This window comes from Mustela lutreola, chromosome 6 (assembly GCF_030435805.1).
Source record: "Mustela lutreola isolate mMusLut2 chromosome 6, mMusLut2.pri, whole genome shotgun sequence".
NCBI lineage: Eukaryota > Metazoa > Chordata > Mammalia > Carnivora > Mustelidae > Mustela > Mustela lutreola.
Window position 1 is genome coordinate 8803547 of NC_081295.1, and position 17933 is coordinate 8821479.

Here is a 17933-nt window from a genome sequence, read left to right on the forward strand (position 1 = left end):
AACGCTCCCTTGCTTTCCTCCTGCCCTCCCCCTCGAATCTACATCGCTCATTACTCACCTGCGTTCTCCCCGTCCCCTGAAATCCTGTTCTAGACTGACCCCTCCAGGGAGGTCCCAACGCTGCCCTTCCTGGCTCACAGCTTCAGCGATGGCAAGGACTACCGGTTCCGGGAACAGCTGGATCCTGTGCTTCTGTCCGTTCTGACAACCTCTGCCTCTCGACTGGAGAACCCACGTTATTCACCTTGAAAGTGACTCCTGATCAGGAGGGACTTCCTTCTGTCCGTGGCTACTTGTTTCTGCGTCCCTTCTAGCTCAGGGTCTCCCATGTACTGCAGTACTATAGTCATTCTTCTCTGTTTATTTACTTTTTAAAGATTTATTTTAGAGAGGGAGACAGAGAAAGTATGTGAGTGGGGCGAGGGGCAGACGGAGTGCGACTCAAGCCGATTTCCCCATGGAGTGTGGAGCTGGAGGCAGGGCTCCATCTCACAACCCCGAGATCATGACTGGAGCCAAAACCACGAGTCAGCTTAACCAGTGTAACCAACCGAGCTGCCCAGGTGCCCCCATATTTTTGCATTTAGCTGAATTTTATGATAAAATGTTTAGATTCCATTCTCATTTCTTTTTGTATATGTTCTGTAGCTGTTTTCTTTGTGCTCACCAAGGGGATTACAACTCCTATCCTAGAGTTATAAGGCTCTACTTTGAATTTTTACCATCTTAAGGTCAATAGCAAACAACAACTCTGCTCCTTCCTGGTGCCAGCCTTACCTCGCATTGATGAGGTTGCGAAACGACGCCTTCCTACCCTGGGTAGCCAACATCACAGACTAACCCTTCTTTTAAGTGCGTTAGTCTCTTAAGTCAGGTCAAAGACAAAGTGTGGAGTTACAGATCAAAGTTACAGCAGTAATTAGAGACAAATAATTTTTAAAAATATGTAAGATGCAAGTACACAGCACTGTTAAACGGTACTAGCTTTTATCACTGCCCGTGTCTTTGCTTTTCCTGTGGTCTTTCTTTCCACACTTGCCCTTGACTTGCTGTCTGACCTCCCATTCCACCTTGCAGGGGGGGTGCCCTTGAGCATTATTTCTTGCAGGACAAAGACTCTGAGCTTTTGTTTATGTCTTAGTTTCTCCCCCACGTTTGAAGAACAGCTGTGCCGGATATAGGATTCTTGGTTGACAGGGTCCCCGCCCCCACTTAGCCCTGTGACTCTATCTACTAACTGCCTCCTCGCCTCTAAAGGATCTGCGGAGAAATCTGCTGCGAGTCCTCCTGAGGACCCCAGATGGGAAGGGGAGCCCAACAGCTGGAGGAGATGCCACAGCGGCTGCCTGCCTCTGGGTCTGCTCCTCTGTGATCAGAAGCTGCGGTCTGCTGCCAGAGCACACAACCCTCATATCTGAAGGACAAAATCCTTTTTTTTTTTTCCCACACTGACCCCGGCATGCTGTGCATAAGTGGCTCCGGGAACACTGGCACAGCTCCCTGCCGCCTGGGGTAAGAGCGGATATTGACTGAAATTAACCCCAGTGAACCGGCCAAGCTTCCGCTGGAAGTTGCAATCCTCCAAGAGACGGCAGCTCCGAAGCGGTTTCGCGAGACAGCTTCTACCAGTGCAGTCACTGTCTTACAAGGGGAGACCACTTCCTGGGGCTTCCCATCCTGTCACCCTCCCAGAATCCTCTCTGGGCTGTTCTTCTTTTAAAAAGTACTGAGTATTATTCCAGTGAACATTTCACCGATGGGCCACTCAGTTTGACCCTATCGTGGCTTGATTTTGTTGAGGTGGGGAGAGTTGGAGTAGTCCCTGCTCTGGGGCTAGAGAAACCCTTCAGCTGCCTCCCATAATGCCCTGGGTGTTCAGCAGTCTCCACTCCCGCTGGTCAGAGCTCCCACCTTCCCCAGCATTGGGCCACGCCGGTGGCTCACCACCCCCAGTAACCGTCCTGTGACAGGCCTCATGAAATCTTGTCCTGTGTATGAGCCCTGAGTATTTGGCCAAAGCCTCAAGCGGGTTCCCGTGCGGAGTTTTAGGTCTACTTCTCTGTGTACTCTGTGCCTCACTTGCTTACTGTGTGTCGAATGTTTGTTATGTTCCAGACAACATTCTGAAAGTTTAATATGGGCAAATTCTAAAAAACGCCGCAACAATCCCTTGAAGGTGGGGCTACTATTTTCCCTGTGTCACAGTGAGGTATGGAGAGGTTGCATGACTTGTCCAGGGTCAACCCACATAAATGGTGGACCAGGGTTCAGTGTCTGAACTCTCAACCACCTCACTACAGTCCTTTTGAGAATTACAAGAGAGGCTCGGCTTGCGTGAAGAGCCACGGGCAGAATAAAGGTCTCTGACGGGACTGGACGGGAGTCTGAAGAAGGCACAGGATTATGGTTGCTACTTGTGGGCATGGCGTAGGGAAGGCAGTCACAACCCGAACATGAGGAAAGCCTCGATCTGGGAAAAAGTCAGGGGATAGCTTTGAAACTACGACTATTCCAATTTTCCGGAGCCAAAGGTATAAGTTGGGGGGACTAATAGAAGTTAAAAAACCAGAAGGACAAGAGGGACACTGTTTTGGAGACCCATAAATGCCACATACAACAATGTACTTCATCCGTCTTGCCCTGAGGAGCTACTGATGTTTTCAGAGCCGAGAAGAGTTTGGCTTTCTTTCCCGTCCTCTTTCCTAAGCTGGTGATTCAGACATTGTGCTCAGAGTTTTCCATGTGAGAAAAAAGAAAGGCCACAGAAAATCCATTCCGGTGCTAAGGGGAAGGGGTCTAAGGGGAAAAAATTCTAATAGAGAAAAATATATTTATAACCTTCAGGTAGAATCCTTCTACAGACTCAAAATACATTTGAAAGGAAAAGACTGACAAATTTGACCTCACATTCTCTTCAAGAAAAGCCAGCATAAACAATGTTAGAAAACAAGGAACAACTAGAATATATATAAAATACAATCACTGAAGAGCTATATTCAAAAAGGGTTTAAAACCCCCCACATTCCTGTAAATAAATATTACAATGGCAAACAACTGAAGACAAAAATGCCAAAAGATACCAGTGGGACGTTCACAGAAAGGAACCCTACGTGTCTGACGTGTGCATGTATGAAAAGCTGCTCATCTCTGTTCGCAACCAGGGAAATGCATGTTCAAGTGGGGAAATATTATTTCACATCAGCTGGAAAAACCTTGTAATCTGTTTACGGATTGTGTGACACAGGTTTTTGGTTTGACTCTTCCTCTGTGGGAAGTCAAGTTTCCCAACACCATTCATTGAAGTTCATCTTTTCCACACTGACATCTAATAGTCCCTTGATCCTAGAAGTTCCCAAGCAAGCCAAGTTCTGTATCTGGACTTCTGATTCCACTCGACTGACCTACTTACCTATCCTTGCATCAATAAGCCACTGTTTGAACTACTACAGCTCTAAAAATCATTCTCAATTCGTCTTTTTATAGTTCTGCTCTTTTAAACAATTGTCTTGGTTATTTGGGGACTTCTGCTCTTCCAAATAAATTTTAGATCCAATGTGCCTACCCTCTAAATCCAAAACTCAGGAAAAAGAAACTTACGGATTGCACTTTTTCTTCTTTTCCTCTCCATAGGCAAGATTCTTACAAGCCTTGATGCATATTTCTAAAGAACAGGTTTTGAAGCAATAGCGAACCGCAAACTCTATTTCTCCAGTGACACTAGCATTGTCAAAATTGCCCATCTCTGTGCAAGCGCTGTTAATGCTAGTTAGACTTGCCTGAAATCAAGAAGGACAGATATAATAAATTACTTCCCAGTTAGTCTATTTGTTGCAGTTCTGGTTTTGAGAGATCAAATTAATCAAAATTCACACAAAACATGCATCCTGACTCATAGTAAGTTAATAATACACCAGCTTGTACTTTGCCAAAATAAGTTGCCACACAGTCTGTCCGAAGGAGATGGGAAATCCTCGGAAAGTCGGTCTTGCCCAGATACGGTGCTTGCTGAGCAATAAAGGTTACACAATCTCATTCTTTAATACAAATCAGTTGGGCTGAAGTGGATTATCTCCTGCGCAATTCTGCAGAGATAAGTCTCAGAAGGGCAGATAATACCGGTGGCAGGAAGAGCCTTGCGGAAAGCCAGAAAGCCGCGGAGTAGGGGTGCTAAGTCCCACGACTGGAGTCAGATACAGCTGGATTCCGACCTGGGGCCGGCTACCCAGTAGCTGTGTCCAAGTCCACATGGAAAAAAAAATCAATACTAGTCTCATGGGGTCACGGTGAGAAGTGAGTGGAATACAATGTGTAAAGTATGTAGTCAAAGACAATAAATTCTGTTTACATTTTTATGTAATGAAATGAAATTAATGAAATGAAACTTAATGTGATTAAATGAAAAACAGAACAGCCACCACAATTAGGGTGCGGTGAGCTCAGGTGATGAGGATAAGAAGTGAGGAAAGCCTGTGCTTAAAAATACACGCCAGCTGCTGTCGCACTGTTAAACTTGCTTAATATCTGCCACGTTCCCAGGCAAAAATCTCTGTGCTGACTCTCTAAAAAGAGGGAAGCCTGAATGATTTCCACTGCTAATTCGCAGCGAGATGCTCCACGCCGTAAAACATCCTGGGAGGAAACGAAGAAGAAAGTCTGGGGCTTTTCCTCTCACTACAGAGCGAGCAAAACCCAAACCAAACCAAGCCAACAGGTTATCAGAAGGAACCAACAGCAGCCCCGGGGCTCAGAAGCCAAGGGCTGGGTTAACCAATGTCAAGCACACAACCACCTTCACCGCACCCAGTCACGGGCTCTGAAACACATCTGCCAACACCCACACGGCTGTTCGCGTGGAAAACAACCTTTACATTTCACACTCACAGAGGGCAGGTGCGGGAAGACCGCGGACTCAGCGAGGTGCACAAGAGAGAAAGAGGAAGGGTAAGGATGCCTGGCAGAAGGCGTGCGTTGCTTGTGAGCGGAACAGGGGCAGGAATGCAGGGGCTCAAAAGTTCCAATAATTAAAATGGCATTCGTCCCAGGACCTCACTTTGGGCCATGTCAGCTTAGGACAGCCAGGACAAAGGGTAGAAGCTACTAGAGAGAGGAGGAGCACAGTCCATGAGCCTGATGCTCTGAGCTGTGTCTCCCTCTGAGGCATTTGCCCCTCTGCAAGCAGACCGATCTGGAGGACAGAGGAGTCAAGCTAAACGCAGCAACCGTGGGGCCCAGAAGCCAAGGGCTGGGGGACAACTGCTGTCTGGAGCCCTGAAGGCACACACGGCTTCAGCAGCCAAGTTCACAGAGAACGCGGAAAGGCACCAAAGTGGGAGACGCACTAGAGGCTTCTTTTCCCTTTCAAGGGATTTGCTGATTTGGAAGTTCTCAATGAGCAGCTGAGAACACTTTCCAAATTTATTCTTCCTAGAGAAGCCCACCACAGAGAGGAGGGGCTTGGTGGCCTCCAGACTTTCAGTGGGGACCCCCCCCACACACACACACCCAGCTTCCTTCCCAGGAGTGAGAGTCCGCGGGAAATGGGGGGGTCCTCACAAAGCCTGACAGCCTGCTTTGAAGGAGCTCAACATCAGATGGGTAGAGACTGTTTACCTTCACTCTAGCTGTCGGCTGGAAGCAAAAGAACATTCTCTCTGAAGGAGGGTCACACCCACCTCTCCGAGCTGCACGTTCCTGCCCTCACTGTATCTCCAGCACCCAGCTCAGTGCCTGGCTCATGGTAGATCCTCAGTAAATATTTATGAAGGGAATAGGGAAAGCACTTGAAGTACTTTGATTCTGGAGTGCTCTGTGTAAATATTATGGCATGAAGGGGCATGCAGTCTTATGCCTGAAGGAGCCACAGAACTCAAGGGAGAGGACTCACTCGGGTGGTCGTCCTAATCTTCTAGAACTTTCTTAAGGCATTTAACTGTGGATTCCAGAGGGAAATAAATGTATTTATTTTTAAATAAAACTACAGGTGGGCACATAATAAAATTGCTGCAAATCAAGACAAAGATGAAGAAACATAAAGGCAGAGAAAGGAAAGCTATGCTATCTTTCATGGAGGAAACAAGTAAGGGCAGGAGAGGGTGGGCGCTGGGGGGCCACTCGGGGGTCGCTCGGGGGACGGGCTGCTTCTGTTCAGGAGGGAAAGACGGGTAGGCTGGGTACAGACCCAGTGAGGTTCATTTTGGTATCGGGAAGATTAGACAGTTCTGAGCAGATTCCCTTTTTTTTTTTTTTTTTTTTTTTGAAAAGTAAAAAGGGATTTTTTTTTTTGTTGAAAATGAGAAAGAGCAGGATAGAAGACCTGAACGAGTTTTGAATGAACTGGAGAAGGTGTGAAATGGGTGTTCTGAGAGCAGGAAACTCAGGCTAGCCGGAGAAACGCAGCAGGCCCGGGACCGCCCGCCCTTCGGACGACAAGATGTGGCGGAGCTCATCCCCGCACGCTCCCACTGGCCACAAGGTCGCCCTCCTGTGGGGTGCGGGGAAGGTGCCCCTGGCTCATCCAGCTTGGCGACCACAATTATAAGGAATCCAGAAAGCATTAGAATTACTCATCCTTCATCTCATAAATCCATTAGCGGAGCTCAAAGCAGGTTAGGACCCACCCAGAAGCTGCACAGGAATCAGAAGTAGAACTGGAAGAGGAGGGAGGTGCGCAACGCCCCAGGCCATCAGCTTACAGTAGAGTCTGTGCCCGCTAGGCCAGGGAAAGGACAGCCTCAGATAATGAAGGGACAGCAGAGCACACCCTTTGGTCAACCACATTCCTGAGATAATCCACGTCTCTATCACTGTTGCCTTGGGAAGGTTTTCTGGTTCTATTTTCTTTGTAGCCAGAACAGGATCTTGGAGCAAGTTGCAACTTTGAGCAGCGCCTGGAGGCAAGCCAGCAGGGCGGGCCCAGAAACGCCACTAAGAATTCGGCCTTTTTCATTCGAGCCATTGGTGCTGCTGGGGTTTGGAAGAAAGTAGATCTGAGCAAAAGCAAAAGAGAACTAGCTAAGGCAGGAGCGTTTGGTGACTTTCTCTGAAGGACACCAGTTAGCTACTGTAACCACAAGCCAGCCTCCATGCCTTCCCTTTCGCAAAGGCAGGAAGCGGGGGGTCAGCGGAAACCACTACTACAGTTGACCTTTGAACAGCATGGGTTTGACTATACAGAATTTTCCAGTGAGCACAGTACAGTGCTGTAGATGTGTTTTCTCTTCCTTATGATTTTCTTAACATTTTATTTTCTCTAACTTGCTTTAATGTAAGACCATAGTACATTATACATATAACATTCAAAATACGTGATAACTGACTGTAAAGGTTATCAGTAAAGCTTCCAATCAGTAGCAAGCTAGGAGTTAAGTTTTGGGGGAGTTGGACGTTATGCACGAATTTTTGATGGCACAAGGGGTCAGTGCCCCTGACCTGCACATCTTCACATTGTTCAACAGTCAACTGAATTCTTAAAAAAAACAAAACAAACAAACAAAACAAAATAAAACAAAAACATCTGATCGCCAAGAGCACACTGAGAGCGTTACTCTAGAGTGGTCAGAATGGCGGCCACGGAGCCAGACAGGCTTTCATTCTGCTCTGGGTCCCAACACTTAGTGGCTGTGTAGTCTTGAGCAGTATTCTTACCCACCGTTGACTCAGTTTCCTCATCTGTAAAATGGGGATCTATTTCACAGGATTGGGATAAGGCTCAGTTAGTTAATGCACGTGGAGACTTAGAACCATCCTCATGCATAGTAAGTATAGGACATTCATTACCATTTGGAAAACGCCAGACAGTGTGGCCACCCTTTGTGAGCTGAGCAACTCGTTTCCTTTGTTTTTCTCCTTTTTTTCCTTTTTTACTGTGATACATATATTAAAAGTACATCTCATGGATACGGCTAAATAGTAATTCTAGAAGGAACATCCACGTGCCCACCACTCAGCTGGAGTAAAAGAACATAAGTGGGACCTCAGAAGTGCCCTGGGGCCCCACCCCTGTCGCATCCCCTCATTCTTGTCCCCGAGTGAATGCGGCTTCAAAGTTTCCTGTTATTCACTCTCGTTGTATTTTATAGTTTTAGTACATATGTATATATCCCCCCAAACAACATATTGGTTATTTTCACCTGATTTTGGAATTGACGTAATTAGAATTCCTCCCATGCACATATTCTGTTTTTTAAATTCATCAGTGTGGTCAGCCGTGGTGGGCGTTTACTCCTTGTCACTCCCAAACAGTATTCCGCTGGATGAACAGGCCGGAATACGGTCATCCGTTTTTATCGTTGTTAACAAAAACACATTCATACGGGTAGATCACTAAATACAGTGCTCTTTTAAAAAATCAGTGGAGCCAGACAAGTTCAGAAATATTAATAGAAAAATGAAGGATTTCCACACACACCTGTGGGATGGGCCGAGGGAACATTCTGAGCCAGTCCCTGTTTAGAAGCGACCGAAACGCCATGATGACATCCCACGTCTCAAATTCATGTTTAAAGAAAACACCTGGGCAGTTGGATTTTTTTTTTTTTTTTACTTCTTTGATTACTAATCTGCTCCCTCGCAAACTTCTGCCAACCTCTCTATCTCAGGAGTTACAACTTCATCTGGTCACTCCTGCCAACCACAACAACACCTTCTGGCCGGAAAAATGTAAACTGCATGAGAACACTGATATAGATGCATTCCTTTTCAGATTTTTTTTAAAAGAAGTATAAACAAAATTAAAAACCAGACAGGAACTCTGGTAGGAACTTTTCTCCTGTAGGAAGTCTAAAAAATTAATGTATTTCTTCACACCACCAATTCCACTACGATTGGATTTTTCTTTTTTGCAGGGGGGTAAAGCAAATTATTTTTTCCTCCCCAAACATTACATGTTTATGGAAAAAAATACAGAAAATACAGATGAGCCCCCAGAAAAATTGTAAGAGAAAAGCATAACCCCATTATTTCGGGGTCAAATTTTGGTAGCACCCCTCCGCTTGTTTTACAAGGTCTATAGCCATTTTGTTTTTAAAAATATGTGCTACTGTAATACTATTTGGTAACCTTCTATGTTCATTTACCAAGGTGTATTTTCTATGTTAATATTCCTCAATGTTATTTTTCATAGCTACATTAATTCCTCTGATTAAATGCACCAGCAGCTTCTGAGAATGCCCACAGCTCCATACCTTGCCCACGCTGACCCCATCACTTCTAAACTTTGCCAAGATGACCCCAGAAACAGCACTTGGCTTTCATTTTGCTCTGATTTAACCACCTGGGAGGTTCGGTGTTTCCCCTACTTATTGCCCCTTTGTATTTCTCCTCTTGTAGTAAGTAGAGATTTAGTGAGCTTTTTCCGGCTCTCCCTGCTTCCTAGAGGACGTCCACATCTGTCCGAAGAACAGGCAACGTCTTCGGGCTAGAAGCAATAATCAGTATTTGCTTTGAGGGAGTTTCGTTCCTCAAACACTGCTTCAGTCTAAAGGGAACAGGAGAGGGTTCATCGTGGAATAACTCAGCCTCACCAGGATAACTTGAAGGGCACAAACCAGAACACCCCAGAAGACCAGGAGAAGGGAACCGTGTTGAATTTGAAGGGAACCGCCCTAAGAAGCAGAGCCTGGGGGAGAGGAACACACTCACCGGCTTCTCACCGCCACAGCGTTTCCCACCCGTCGGAGAGGTTTCCTAGGTGTGGGTCCGCCCCAGGCAAGTGCGGCCAGGGAACCCCCTCCCTTGGAGAGCTACCAAATCCAGGGCCAGCCCAGAGAGCCCGGGCTTTGACTCACACGGCTCCCAGGGGTTGAGTCAGAGCTGCGCGGAAATCTGTGAACCAGATTTCCCCGTTTGTGAAATGGGCTCACAGTATCCACGTGGCAAGATCGTTGTGCAGATGACTGCGGGGAAGCACCTGGCTCAGGGGTTTGCACACAGTGGGCTTTCGACAGACAGCAGGTCCACAGGAGCCATGCCGTGGTCCCGCCGGGTTTGACTGCCCTGCTCCTTTGTGGCAGGTGCAGCTCGGGCACCGGAGTTGCCCCAGACAACACCCGACCCGGCAACCGCTGACACAGCGGAAGGAGGCGAGGACAGTGTGAGTAACAGAGAGAAGGAAGGATGACGGCGGGGGGGCGGGGGGGCGGTTGGGGAGCAGGGCAGGGGGCAGGCTTCCCGGACAAGGAGGCCAATCTAGTAGGTCTGGAGCGGGGCCAGAGATTCCCATTTCTGGAAGGTGCCCAGTGATGCTGCTGGGCCCCCACAGTGTGAGGAGGGTGGGCGCAGAGCAGTGGCCCATTCAGGGACCGGTGGTGGGGGGGGCGCCAGGACTCAGGGGACTGAGGCAAGGACGTCCTTCGCTGTCCTTCAGCCCACAGTCTGGCCTGCTTCTTCCTCAACTTTTTAATGTTCCACCAGATATGCCTGTAGTTGGGGGAAGGGAAGTCTATCATTTTCTAAAGTGAATGCCATTTTCTGTAAAACCCCAGTCGCCCCCATGCACAGAGGGGTCGAAGGGCTCGCTCTGGGTCACACCAGAGGAGCTGGAATGCGAACCAGGAAGAGGGTTTCTAGAAGCTGAGTTCCTCACCGCTCTAACCCACCAGGCAGCAAATGCATTTGGACTCTCGAAACAGCCCAGTGAGATAAAAGAACAAGCCTGATCCTCATTTCCTTGACGAGGACTCTGTCGTCTGGAGAATCTTTGTGATTGTCTGAGATTCTTTAATAAGTCAAAGAGCTATGACAGTGAGGTGACCTGTCATCACCACAGGCCACAGTCTCGGGCAAGAAGTCTGCATTCCTTCGATGTTTTCAAATAAACAGACGAATGACAAAAAGGCCTGCCTCTGAGCAGAGATAGTCTTTAAAATATTTTGAAAAAGAAGAGCACAGTCAGAGAGAGGACCCAGGCTACCTGACTTCACAGCTTCCTACAGTTCCCAGGACGGCATGGTCTCGCCCCAGTACACACGGCAAGGTCCGCAGAACAGAACAGAGAATCCAGAAAAAGACCCCTCCTTACACGGTTACTTGATTTGCAACAAAGATACCAAAGTCAATGGGGTGGGGGGGGGGGAATGAAAGTCTCTTTTTTAAATAACTGAGTATCCATGCAGGGAAAGGAGACAGCCTACACCACTCACGACATCCGGAGCCGGAGCACAGACCGTGCGGAAAAATGAAACCTTCATAAAGCTTCTAGAAGAAAACCGGAGGATGTCTTCATGACTCGTGGGTCGACACGACCCGAAAGTAATTGCAAGAGAAATATCTCATACATTGGACGTCACTGAAAGTAAAAACTTCTCACCCAAAGATACCATTATTTTATAAATTACTATCTGTCGGTAAAAAAGAAAAGCCATCAAAGTAGAGCCAGGTTTCCCCAGCTCACAGGTAGGTAAAATATTACCACCAAGTTCTGCTGTCCTGTTCCAGTTCATCCCACAGGGCACCACTTCCCTCCTCCCTGGCTTACCCCCCCCAGCCCGCCCCAACATCACGCGGACAGGCACGGGTCACGTGTCCAGGGAATTAGCAGAGACTCACGTGTCTCAAGCCTCCAGAGAATAAAGCGCTGGGCGTCGGCCTGGATGAGAGATTCTCGGGCTTCGGAACAAGATTAGGAAGGCGTTTGGGACTCTCTTGGTTGAGAGGTTTAAGAATATCTGGCGCGCTCGCCTTCTGGAAGAGGAGACACAAAGTTAATGATGGGGTCCGCGTCCCAGTGTGACTTTGTTCGAGTGAGGGAACTACAGCAAGCTCGGCCTGCATCTGTGGCCCAGTGGCCCTCATCTGTGAACTTGGGTGCTGAGCAAGGAGCACATTTCTGTTTGGATGAATGCATCGCACACCCCCGCGGGGGCCCGGCAGGCACCAGCAAGCACTGGGACAGTCACGAACAGTGGTGGGTGGATGGCTTACGGATTAGTAAGTCTTAAAGAGGTGAAGTCCAAATTTTGACCTTGATAATGATCCTTGCAATAAATCACATGAGATACAATATTTAGCCTATCAGTTTGAGCTCCAATGTGCCTATAAAAAAGGGAAAAATCAGAATATGTCCCTGAATTTTATCAAAATACTTCAATAGTCAGTACTTCTATAATGTACACAGCTGTGCTTTCCAATGTGGTGGTCACTAGCTGCCGGTGGCTTTTTAAATTTAAATTCCCATTCATTAGAAGCAAATAGAATGAATAAATTAAGCTCCCCCGTTGCCCTAGACACATTCCAAGTGCTCAGGAACCACATGTGGCTGTGGTTAGAAACTTCCCTCGAAATGTCTTAGCATTCCACAAGAAGCACAAGGCACAAGGTAGGAAACCTCTTTCTGGCTGAAGACATTAAGTTTGTGAATCTAGACTCTAGGTTTGGATGCTGGGTTGGAAGTGGAACTTGGAAATATCACATTTGCAGCATAGTTGTAGATTTCAGGAATGAAAGACTGAGAATATTAGCAAACAAGTGAACGATGTGATTAGTTCCAGATGGCTCTTAGGGTTTATGCTCTCCATCCGCAGAGCACCAGCTCGGTTCCATCAGGCATTTGCTAAGCAACACCATCTTTGACCCACTGCTCTAAGTCCCGGGCCAGAAAGCAGGTTCAGAGGAGAAGGGGAAGGAGGAGAAGATGCACTGTCCGCCCTCCCCCTGGAGGAGCTCACCTAGCTGGTTGGAAATTAATACGCCGTTGAAATGGAGGCACGAGCCCAGTCCATGGGAAAGAGGAGAGGGAGAGCTGATGCAGAAGGGGGTGTTGAGATGATCTTCCGGGGCAAGTAGGACCTAAGTGGGAGGTTGAAGCCTGGGTGGGGAGACACTCAAAGGTGGGGCATCATGAGCGGTGGCCCCATGGTGACGGTCAAGCACAGAGCATGTTCCTGCACCTGCTAGCGACCCAAGAAGCCGCAGAGACTCAGGAGGCCAGATCCCTGACATGTCAGATTGTCCAGAGACCAGGCAGCTTGGCAACACCAAAGAGCGGGTCCAGGGGAGGAGGGGGCAGGGGGCTGGAAGACTTGCAGATACGAGGGGAGGATTTCAGGGATGAAGGATGTTGGACGAGGAGGAAAGACTCGCCTAAAATTAAAGAAATGCGGGTTTTTAAAAATTGTCTAGCAAATTAGCAAATATTAAAATAGAAAGTGTAACATTTAGTGCCAGCAGGGGTGCTGAAAAGCGGGCTACTCTGCCTCTAGGGGTAAACTGAGTCAACCCCAGAGGAGGGCAGTTTGGCGGCATGAATTATAAGCCCTAAAATGTCTCTGTAAAAAATGATGATATATATGCATTGACATGGAAGGAATTAAAATATAATGCTAGGGATTCTTAAGAAAGTAAATTACAAAGGTGGAGGTGTGGCGTGATGTCATTTTTTTTACAAAGATTTATGTATTTATTTGAGAAAGAGAGAGCAGGAGGAGGGGCAGAGGGAGAGATCTTTAGGCAGACTCTCTGCTGAGTGCAGAGCCTGATGTGGGACTCAATCTTATGACCCCGAGATCACAACCTGAGCCAAAACCAAGAATCAGATGCTTAACCGACTGACTCGTTCAGGCGCCCCATGATGCCATTTTCGAAAAGCGAGTGACATGTGGTGTATTCCAAGTGACTGCCCTGGGTCAACACTGCTAGCTTTTTCTTCCCCTCCACCACCTCCTCCTCGTCTGCTTTCTAAACTCTCATTAGTGTGTAGGCATGGGTTTTATTATATATAAAAGCAATAAAATCATTTTTGTAATTAAAGAGAAGAATGGAATTCTGGTCAACTGTGTCAAAGGAGACAAAGTCAATGACAAGAATGATGTTCAAATTGGCCACCTCGCTCTTCAATCAGGGGTGCCTGGGGATGCCCCGGGGAACAGTGTTGCACTGACATGGGGAGTGGACAGCATGGAAGCTAGGAGTAAACAGGACAAGTGCAGTGATAGCAAGAGCAGAGGCTGTTTTCGTGGATGTGGGCTGTGACAAAGAAATGGAAGAGCAGCTTGAAGGGGATCCTTCAAAAGATGCTGCTTTCGCTTTTTAAGGTGGGGAAGATCAGGGCATACTTACAGGTTGAGAAACAGAGACAGGAGAAGCAGCGAGCTGATGAAGGTCCCAGAGGGGAGCGGGAAGGATGGACCCGTGCCTGGGAGGGCTCTACCCTGGGAAGGAACATCTATTTCTGAGGCAGGAGGAGAGGGTGGCTAACAATCCAGAGAAACCCCAAGTGGGAGGAGTCAGAGGGCTCTCCTACCGCCAGGCCCCCACCCTCTGAGTGCAGCAGGGGATGGCCTTGGAGACTGGAAGATGCCATTTGAAACAGCAGACAAGACAACCATCAGACCAGGATAGAAAGAATAAAATGAGCTAAATATTAACATAAAGCTTTGTGACACTTCGTTGTTCAATAATCACTTAAATCCATTTTCCGTAAGGTACCATCCTTTTGAAATCATAAAAAAATGATGACAGAAAGTTCTGAAAAGGAACAAAGAGATCTATCTTTATCATACTGATCACATGTTGGCATGTCCAATTCATAGCCAGCAATGATGGTGCTTCTAAGTATGTTAGAATTTTGGAAAACCTTTCATGAAGCTTAGGGACGAAGATACATATTTTGAAATTATTAGAAAAGTCCACTATTCTGAAGAACATGCCTATTTTGAGTAAGGAATCAGCCTGAAATGTCACGTTTAACTTCCCAATAAATTCAGAAGGACCTGGATGACGGTCACGTTCCTTGCCATTAAAGGGCATCAAGATTCAAAGAGCAGCTTATCGACCTTGAGGAGACGCATTTTTCCCCCCTGTGATTTTTAATGTATTTCAATATCTAGTTCGGGGCAGATTACAGAGAAGACTGATGGCGCCGACGAGACTGACTGCGCAGAGTTCATGCGTTTCCTGTTCTGTGCTGGAAGGGCAGTAACTTTAGGACGGACTGCGTCCAGTTAGGGGCTCCCTGGAAGCCCACCGTCCAGGCGGCTGGGACTCTTCCCCGCTGATCTTCAACAAGAGACGCTGAGACCGCACCTGCGTTATCAGAAAAACGCCGGGGCTGGGCTCGGCCAAAGGGACATGCTCCGAGCCTTGAGGAATCCCAGCCGAAGGGGAGGCTGCCTCTCCCGGGACCATCCTGGGGGGACCCACAGCTCTCAACCCTGCACCCAACACTGCCGCCTCCCTTCTCTGGCTGCTCAGCCTTGAGTTGGGCCGCAGGCGGGGAGCGAGAAGGCATGCCGGAGCGCCCCGCCCCGCCCCGGTGGTGTCTTCAGATTTCAGGCTGGACGTGGGAAAGCTTCACATAAAGGGGCATAGAATGAAAGAAAGTTTTCTTCCCCGCCTGCATCCTGTTCCCTCTCCTCTGAGATAGCCCCGCCCGACGTCTTCTTGTGTTTCCTTCCTTGTTAACAGGTGTGTGTCTTTACGGCCCGTGTACATCCACCACGCGTTAATAAGATGTGCCATAAAATCCCTCGGGGACAGGTAAGGGAAGGACAGTGAGAGAAGTCACCTCTCAAAAGAGTCCCGCCCCGATGCTGCAGGGAGGGTCCCTACAGGGCATTTCCAGAACATGCTGCTCCCACGTAATGCTCAGAGAAGCCATCCGGAGCTGCTTTCTCAGTTCCCAGCCCAGAGGCACCATGCGGTCTTAAGTCACCTCCTCTTACTGCGCCCAGCATACCCCCCCCCCCCGGCAAAGTGGGCACCGATGTCCGCTCCTCCCAAAGGGCACCACGTCGTGCACTTGCAGTTGGCAAAATGCTCCCAAGTGCTCCGGTGAAGCCGTGAGTGTGACTTTCCTGAGCTCGCCAGCCACGGCGTGTGTAATTGCAGTCTGACAAACGTCCTATTTAAAGATGCACTCTATATCTCAACCCCGTAATTATTTAGCATTTATAGAGAAGACCAGGATTGCTAAGGACTTTATAAACATGCGGCTAAATTGCTCCCTGAAACAGTCATGTCCTGGAGTAAGGTGAGGAGAGAGGAGGCTTGCAAATAGGAGACCGCAGGTCCTGCCCGGAGCAAGGCCGCGAACCCGGCACGCACAGCGAGTGTCTGCAGGAAAAGGCTGCGAACCCGGCACGCACAGCTAGTGTCTGCAGGAAGGCGCGCTCTGGCCTTGGCCGTCCCTGGCCTTCCTCGCTTCTCCCCTCAAGCTCCCGGGTCCCATCGGACAACCTTGCGATTACCCAGCAGCCAACGACGGTGCCGGGTAACCTTAGCGAGGGCTCGGATCAGAGGGGCTTCATCCTTTGTCCTACTCCTTACTTAGAACGAGGTTATGAGCATAGAATTTAGGAGCATGCAAACCAGGACTCTGCTCTTGGCTCCACATCTTACTGGTTATAGACACATGTATGCATGCTTTAGGCTAGACTGCCTACCCTCCAGCCACAGCTTAGGCTCTAGATCTTTATCATGAGAGTAACAGTAACTATCTTAGTACCTTTGTAAGAATTAAACGTGACTAGTATGTGACAAACACTGCTGTCAGCCCGGAACATAGTATCCCCTGAACGCCAGCTAACCTCTCTTCCATGTGCTGACTCAGGGATGGGGGGGGGGATGGTGTCTGTGCTGACCCTGAGGAGCCCCCGGGCACGAACACTCATTTGCACTTCAGAGTTTCAAAGACCTTCCAAGTACATCTCCCAGGCTCGAGATGCCTTCTCCGAAATCTAGGGAGGTCCCAGGGGCACCAGCGACATCACCTGCTCGCCCAACAGCTCCTCGGAAACTCATCGAGGACTCTGCATCTCACACCTGCCCCAAACCTACTGACTCAGCCTCCGCCTGTCAACAACGTTCCCCAGTGACTCACACGCACACTGAACTCGAGAACAGCTGCTCCAGAGTTCGGCCTCCAAACCAAACCACCCACCACCTTCTGGTTAAGTAACCCCAACCATGTGACTTCATTGTTCTGTGCCTCAGTTTCCCTAAATGCGAAACAGGGGCCAAACACAATACGCGGTTCACGGGGTAGCATGAGGATAAAAGGAGATGATCCAGGGAAAGCCTGGAGTGGAGTCTGGCACACAGTAAGGAAGACCCGCAATTTCGGTAGCATGTTTAGAAGGCTTAGCTGGCAATTCAGATACAGAACGAGTAATATGAACAAGTATTAGCATCTTCATTTCGCCAAGAACATGTCGAGGCTCAGGGAGTTCATGCGACGTGCCCCGGGGTGAAGGGTCACGGATGGAGGCAGAATCGTAACCTTGAGGCCGTGTGGAGGTTCCAGCAGGAGAGTGGGGCTGGTTTCGTCCACTTGCCTAAAGCAGGCTGTCTGGGGACGTCCGGAGCAGAGCCCGCAGCTGCAGAGAAGGGGCCCTGCCCCGTCCGGGCAACCAGAGCGGTCCTACTGACCCTGTCAACAGCCAGATGGTGGCACCTGCCCTGGCTGGGTCCCCTCAGCTGGACCAGAGCCCAGGTGTTCTGATTCTAAAGACGCTTTCTCTCCTGCACCAGCACATCTGCTTCAGACTTGGTTAATCCTGGTGGAAAGCCAGAGTAATCATGTCCTTAAAAGCCTTTATGAGCCGCATGCTCGCTTGTCGTTTAAACACCTGGAAAGCGCGTCCCTCGTGATTGCCTGCGGTCATGCAGCGTTTCTGTTTCTAGGGGTTTCTATCTGAGACCCGGACTGGCTGTAACTGGAGGTTGTTGGAAGTGGGAAGGCCTCTTGACCCTCCATGAGGATCTTCGACCCCAGGAATTACCTGGCCCATCTCAGCCTCACAGGTGGGTCCCTTGCCTTTGGGGTGGCCTCGAAGCCAGCAGAGAGTTCCAGCGGACTCGGAGCCGCCCCAGGGGCTTGGGATTAGCCTGAAGCTTTTCCCTGCTCTCAACTATCTTCCAAATCGACCCTGAAATCTGACCATCATTTGGCCTGGCCTTCCCAATACAGAGTGGTTTATGATTATGGGTTTTTTCCTAGA

General features: G+C 48.7%; 1 protein-coding gene across 4 annotated transcripts in view; it reads right to left on the minus strand.

Annotated features, from left to right (window-relative positions):
• The window catches only part of SYTL3 (synaptotagmin like 3), a 79572-nt gene that overhangs the window by 9782 nt on the left and 51857 nt on the right, over positions 1 to 17933 (minus strand). For 2 of the 4 annotated variants that reach the window (XM_059176635.1, XM_059176638.1), the window contains 2 exons: positions 11545 to 11679; positions 3598 to 3776 (listed from right to left, as the gene is read on the minus strand). In XM_059176635.1, the coding sequence (XP_059032618.1) occupies positions 3598 to 3776; positions 11545 to 11679 (314 nt within the window). Of the gene's footprint in view, positions 1 to 3597; positions 3777 to 9785; positions 10461 to 11544; positions 11680 to 17933 lie in introns of those variants that run through there. The other 2 variants (XM_059176636.1, XM_059176637.1) reach the window with 2 other exon arrangements.